This window comes from Fulmarus glacialis, unplaced genomic scaffold, assembly GCF_000690835.1.
Source record: "Fulmarus glacialis isolate BGI_N327 unplaced genomic scaffold, ASM69083v1 scaffold6316, whole genome shotgun sequence".
In the NCBI taxonomy this organism is placed as follows: domain Eukaryota; kingdom Metazoa; phylum Chordata; class Aves; order Procellariiformes; family Procellariidae; genus Fulmarus; species Fulmarus glacialis.
Window position 1 is genome coordinate 46019 of NW_009216138.1, and position 7138 is coordinate 53156.

Below are 7138 nucleotides of genomic sequence, written 5' to 3' on the forward strand. Positions count from 1 at the left end.
GGAAAATCATTGAGACTTCTGGCTTTATCAGGCATGTATACATTTCATCAAACTTTTGTTAACCTTTGAAATTTCACTGGGTTTAAATTATGCATTATGCATCTGTCTCTTTCCTTTCCCCCCAACTTGCCAAAAGAAAACCACGAACAGCTCTCACTTTGTAAGTAAAGAGAATATTAAATCACTAACAGCTGCTTCACAGCAAATTGATCTGCTGATGGCGTTTTGGAAACAGTAATGATTATGTGCAGCTGATTGCAGTCCACTGAGAATGAAGTAGTGTATTTCCAGCACCAGTTATGTGATAATTATATGTGGTGCCTGTAAAAACAGATCGAGTTCAGGGAAGAGAAGTCGATTGAATCATTCCATGCCAGGATTCTCTTATTCTTGAAGAATACATTGCTACATGGTACTCCATAGACCTACACATCTGCTATTAAGTATATTTTAAAAATATGTAATTTCTTTACATAATTTTAAAAAACTCTCATCTCTGCCTTTTCCAGCTTTCTTCTGAAAATTAATTGTATGCTTGCATGCTACTGTTGTAACTGGTAAATCTGTCAGAGTGCAAAATTGTCAAGTTTGCCTACTTACTAAACCATTGTTCTCTACCTTTTGAAAATAAGTGTTTATCATAAATTTCAAACAAACGAGGTGTTTCAAACAAACAAGATTGCTGTTAGACATTGATACAAAAACATTTCATAGTTTATGTAAAGGTAACAGTTGCTCTTCTAGTTATAAAATTCTCTGTATTAAAAACCTCTTTCTTGAGGTTTTTGTTTAAATGGGAGTGGAACTGTGCTGCCACTGAGCTTAAAATATTAGAGAAACTTGCCAGCTAGATTCAATACATTGGAACAATTTTAAAGCAAAAGATCCCACTTGAAAGGCAAATTTTATGTTTTACTAACTCTCCGAAACTGTGTTTGGGTTTGGGGGTTTTTTGGGTTTTTTTTTTAAAACTAAATGCAAACATTATGTAGGAGAGGAAGTTTGTCTTGAATATTGTAGTTTTGCTGAGTTGCAGTGAAGTGAGACAGTGAAATTTTACTAGGGTTATCAGAAATTTAAAAATGGGGTGGGGAGGAGGCTAGTGTGCTTCCTTTGGAAACAAAACAGGGATTCTGCCTTAGCTGTAATGATGCAAGGTCAGTACTGTCTGCTTTACATTACATGCTTTTTGTGTAGTGTATCAGAATGTTTTTAACAGATATTTGGAAGAACGATTCAAAAACTCCATTAAAGAGAGAGTCTTGAATTTGCCTATCTACTAATGAGCATAGAAAGCACAATTAGTTTTGGAACCAACTACTACAAACTTAAAAGCACCTGTATAACAAAATTAGTATTTCAGATAAGGCAAACATGGGATAATTTAAAAAGCTTAAGCTGTGATTCAAGAAAAGATACATTCAAAAGTTAAGCATGTTTTTCTAGGTTGACCTTAATAGGGAAGAATATAAATACACAAACATATGTCAAGGGATAAATGCTGTCTTGAACTGGTATCAAAGGCATTGATTTCCAAAGGCTGTGGGTCATCTAACTGATTGATATTGGTGGGACAGTGTGAGAAATAATAACACTTAAATGCAGTGAGAGAGGTCTTGAAGCAAAATAACCACAAAATATATATGGAACAATACATATTCGTGAAGAACAAACCTGGAATAAAATAAAAAAGTGGCCTATTGAAACAAAAGGGTTTATTTAAATTGTTTATTTTTCAATATTTGGAATACATTAGATTATGGCGCTGTCTAAAGATACCAGTGAGTAGACTAGACCAGCCAAAAATGAATGTCAATGCTGGTAAAAACACATCAAAGAGGAGTGGAGGTGGTTGTAGTGGCAATGGTTAAGTGTGTTTAATTCTGTATCTCCTGCTTACTCTGTCACTGAAGGGACTGGATGGCTCCAAGCTTCGAAGAAAGTTTTCCATTTTGTTTTGGTTTGTTTTTCCTGTAAGAGCTTGGAAGTGTTAAGACTTGGGTCTGGCTGGGACTGGGATGGAAACCAGGCTTCCTTGGGTAAACAAGAGTAGTTGTGTGGCACCGTGTCACTGTGATACTAATGAATGTCCATAGAAGTCAGGGCCAACATAGTAAATTGTTTCTTTTTTCATCCGTATGAAAATGATTGAGCATTGCTCTGTATTTTGAGCAAGTGTTTCATAGTCTGGCCTAGTATAAGCGGTCTCCTATTTCATTGATGCTCTGTTAATTTGAGACCGAAGTGATTTGGGATTTTAAGGCACAGCAATACGTGTGTTGTCCCTACTTGATTCTTTATGATATAAAAATCTCTGTTAAAATTTAAAATTTCCTTGATCTTCAAAGGGAAGGCATCTCTTTAGAAACTCATTCATCAGTCAAGGGAAAAGTTGGTTTTCTCAAGCTGTGTAACTACAACAGAACATCAAACTAAGGTTTAACTTTTTTGACAATATTTTGAAGTACTGTCAAATACTTTAGTATTTATGTATTCAGTACTTATGTATTTTATAGTAATGCTGTTTGCACAGAACCATTTTTTATATTTGTCAGGGTAACACAGTTTATCTGGAGATACTTTGCTTTAAAAAAAAAAAAAAAAAGAAAAAAGAGAAGAAAGAAAAAAGAAAGGAAAAAGAAAGCCAAGCTCCGTGGCTAATTCTTTCCTGGCTAATACAGCCTTAGACAAACAGACCAAAGGAAAGCAGTTGTTATGCAAGATGTTTGTGGGTTTTTTCGTGGGTTTTTTTGTAATTTTTCCATTTTCCAGTTCCAAAGAGCTGTTGTGTTTTGACATCCCAGTTCTCATCAGATCACTGTAAGTTCACTGAAAATGTAGTAATTTTGGAGGTGTGGATCTTCTCATGCTATTCTGTATAAAGAGCTGTCATACTGTACAAAGTGAAACAGGATAAACAGGGTATTTAACTTTTTAATTGAAATTTTGGGCAGGAACCTGAATACATACACAGTGTTAGTTTACAAGTAGTTTGGCATCACTCTTAAAAATCAAAGCAGCGTGACAGATTGAAAGATGTTTGCATATGAGAGCATACCTTTCTTCATACACTGTTTTCAGTAGTTTTGTAAATAGCAGTCACACTGTATCTTGCTAATCGTTCATTTTTTTCTGAACTTGTAGTGAATACATGAATAAAAGCTACAGTATTTGTTACCATTTGCTAATTCTTTGCTACTGTTTTATTACAGTTATGAAGGTGTTTATTTTCTATCATTCTTCTTTGTGCTAAAATATATGAGGGCAGAGGGCGTGGGGGGAGCAGAGGAGAGAAAAGATTAGAATTTGGACATGTTAACAAAACATTTTCAAAGTATAGCTTTTATGAGGCATTCATATAACTACGCAATGCAGCAACCATCCTTCATACCATACTGCATATAACAGTGATTTTTATACAACAGTGAGGTTAGTGCTGTAAAACTTAACAAATTAGTGTGGCAGCGTGCTGTATATTAGCAGGTAGTTGGCGTAGCCAGCAATAAGAGTACAAAGTATAGCTCTAGGTTATAGCAGAGGCTTCCTACCTTATGTTCCAATTTTGTTCAGGTGATATCAATCTGATTACTATTTTTATTCTGAGTTGTTGAGAATTTGGAAATGTCAGTGAACTGTAGTTGAAGCTGTTCAACTCATCTGAGAATTGGGTAGTACAGCTTTGAAGCTGTGGAAAAGTAAAACCAAAGGATATAACTCAATTTTAGTTTTTATATTTCTTCATTTTGTAGACTTTCATACTAAAATTTCATTATGATTTTATTTTCTTGGGAGAACTTTGTTTGAAGTTTGAGAGTTTTGCCATTTGCTTTGTGTCTGTGACATCTCATCCTCAAACTTAGCCTGAAAACGAGATTGTACATAACTGATTCTGCTGGGGGTTTTGAGATGTGCTGGCGGCAGAAGGGTTTTCCTCATTAGAAAAACAGATCCCAATGTCTTTGCACGCAACTAACTGATGTGACAGGCTTTACAAAGACAAGTTCTATTCATCCACATACTTACTGAGAAAAGTAGGCACCAGAACATGCACTCTCCAGCAAAATTCTGAAGTGCATGGCTACCAGTTATGAAATGGGGAAGATGAAGAGAGTAGCAAGATAAAAGATTCAATTCTAAATATAAGTTGGAGTTATTAATTTGATTTAACCAACTGCTTGACCATGTAACGGTAAAAGGTATCTTGGGTAAGAATGAGCAGAATAACAGAGCAAAACACTGAAGAAAGTTGTTTATTAGTATCTGGGTTATGTTGGTTGGGATTTTATAGTGTAAGCATTAGTACATTAGTATGTATTCAACTTTATAGATGGACGTTGAATGCTGTGAGACTTTTATTGTATTACTCATAAAATAAAAATATTAAAAGTGTAATGTTGAAGCTCTGTATTTTAAAAGGCAAATTTTCTTCTTTCTAGGTAAGCTTCTGGGTTGTAAGAGAGATTCTACATGCACAAACTTTAAAAATAAGAGCTGAGGTTTTGAGCCACTATATTAAAACTGCGAAGGTAAGAATTTGGATTGGGGGGGGTTGTGGGATTCACCATTATGAAAATTCTTATACTTAAGTTAGTCAGTTCAAAAATACACATGGATAAATATTTGTCTGATACCTGATTTAGCTGTTGTATCTGTTGACATGAATAGCTGTTTGGCTTCTGTATGTAACAAAGTTGTCAGAAATAGTGACAGACCAAAGTCCTGAAATGGAAGCCTTTGTTTACAAAAAAAATAGCTTAACTAAGGAAATGCAAAGATGCCTTGTTTCAAATATTGCTTATTAGATAATATAATTTACTGGATGTGTTTTCTAATGTTGGTTAAACCAAAATGTTGTATGTAGAATCAGTTCAAACAGCATCAGTCAGAACAGAAGTAGTTTGCTTTTACTATTCGAAGGAAAGGATCTGTTATCTTTTATTCCAATTGTGGCATTGAATAATATCAACTTAATAAATATTGTTTCAAAAATATACCTGAACTCAGAAAACATTCTAGAGCTCTCATCCTGTGATATCTTCCTGTAAGCCTTTAGGACTGACATTCATAAGAAAAGGGTCAGCAAATCTTGACTTACATGTAGATGAACCAGGGTCCTGGCCCTTCAAACAGAATGAAGCTTCGTCATTGTAATGTGAAGAGAGGGATGTTTTTCAAGTTTTTGCTGTCAGACGGTGGCTGACTGTTACTGCAGCTAACTTCTGTGACCACCTCAGGTTACCTGCAAAAAAATGTAAATTTTTTATTAATTACCTTGGTATTCATTTTACAAATGCATTCTTTGTCTTGATATGCACGTTTTTAATGAAGTAATATTTTACTTCTCTGGGATTTGACTATAAATCTTGGGCAAAGCAAACTAATTTTGTAAGATTCCACGGGCTTTGCTCAATAATCATGCTGTGGTCATAAACTGTTAAGGATCTCTCTTAAATATCCTTTGATATCTGGTGAGTTAATGTATCTTCATCTCATATGTTTTTAAAAATCAGGGGTTTTTTTTTGTTTGAAATACAAACACAAAAATTTGCCTCACGATCAGTATCCCTGCATAGAAGGGGGGAGGTTCACCCATGTGGTCATAGTGCAGAACCGATCTTGGAAGCCAAGTTGGGGTCAGGTTTGGTTAGCGCTTGGATGGGACTTGCCAGTCCTGGGTATTGTAGGCTCTGCTTTGGGCACAGCACCCTGAATCAGTGGACTGCAGACAGCAGTGTCTGCTGAAATGCTGGTGGTTTTGAGACTGTTATGTGCTCTAACAATTAGTTAGTTGAGCTCTGCTTACCTATGAGTTGTAAAAATCACAATTACAAAAAGCAAGAAACTATATATGGGGAATTTTTTTAGATCTGTTAATTTACTTACTGTGTCTGTTATCTTGGCTTTTCTTACATATGGCTGCTAACATGGAGTTACTGCAGTTAGTGCCATTTGAAGGATTTTTTTGTTTACAGCAAAGCTATTATAAAAGCAGCTTGGTGCCAGAGATGACACTAATTAACTTCTCTTCAGATAAGCTGTAAATCTACTCTACAGTGAATTCTTTGTGCTCACAACTATCTAGCTATTGTATAGCTAGCAGTCCTTTAATCGTATCTCATGCTATATTGCTTTATGCATGAACTAATTGGACTTAATAGTTGCATTCCCCTGAAGTTCCCAAACTATCCTGATTGGTTATGACTTCTGTTTCAATGCTGGTAGCAGCTAGGAAAGCCCTCTTTTCATTTTTAATCAGCTACACTGTCCTTTGGGACAGTGAACTTTATTACCTTGTTTGGGGACACATCGGGGAGGAAAAAAAGTGTTATGGTGTAAGTGCGGGGACAAACACCAGCAGTACTATTTGGAAGAATAGTAGGACTATGGTATATGACAAATATCTCACCCCACAAAATATTGATTGCCCTTTACACACAGTTACTAAAGAATCCTCCCAAAAGAGGATTAGGAGAGGGAAACACTACTTCAGTAGGTGTGGAAAGACTCTCGCTCATCAGTAGACATGCTGGAACTGTAGGTTTCTGGGTAACCAGACTGAAATTGCTACTAGGGTGACCTGACAGTAAGCATTAAATGTGGCATTTCTGAGTAATACCTATGAGGACTTTGTTCTATAAAAGGCTGTTAGTTTTCTGGCAGTGTGTTAAATGGAGAGAGAATCATTTGCCCTGCTCCAAAACTATTAGCTGGAAAACCATCCTTGCAGTGTCGCTTTCAGGCTTCCAAATATCAGGTTTCCTCTGATATTCAGCATTTATTCAGAATCAGGTTAGTCTAATTTTTTTGTCCTGTCATGTCATGAAAGGCCTCCTAATCAAGAAAACTTGGGTAAGCTGAGTTTCAAGGAGGAAAAAAGACTTCCACCATTTCTTGAATAGCAAGGGTTCCTGACATTATCATATCATGTTTCTGGCTGGAATCCTAGACTACCTTGGTGAATTTTCCAAATGGGTTATACAGGATTTGTAGTACTGTGACTGAGTATCCATTTCTCTTTATCAAAGTGCTTTTGTTAAGGTAAAACCTCAGGTTTTGTGCGCTCCACCAAAAATCCCTGAGTGTAGTTCAGATCTCTGGGTGCTCATAGCTATCAGAATAATTGATATGGCAGAAGAGC

At 35.9% G+C, this 7138-nt stretch overlaps 1 protein-coding gene across 2 annotated transcripts in view; it reads left to right on the top strand.

The window, feature by feature from the left end:
- The window catches only part of RALGPS2 (Ral GEF with PH domain and SH3 binding motif 2), a 100442-nt gene that overhangs the window by 27360 nt on the left and 65944 nt on the right, over window positions 1–7138 (top strand). For both annotated transcript variants that reach the window (XM_009579180.1, XM_009579181.1), the window contains exon 5: window positions 4437–4526. In XM_009579180.1, the coding sequence (XP_009577475.1) occupies window positions 4437–4526 (90 nt within the window). The remainder of the gene's footprint in view (window positions 1–4436; window positions 4527–7138) is intronic.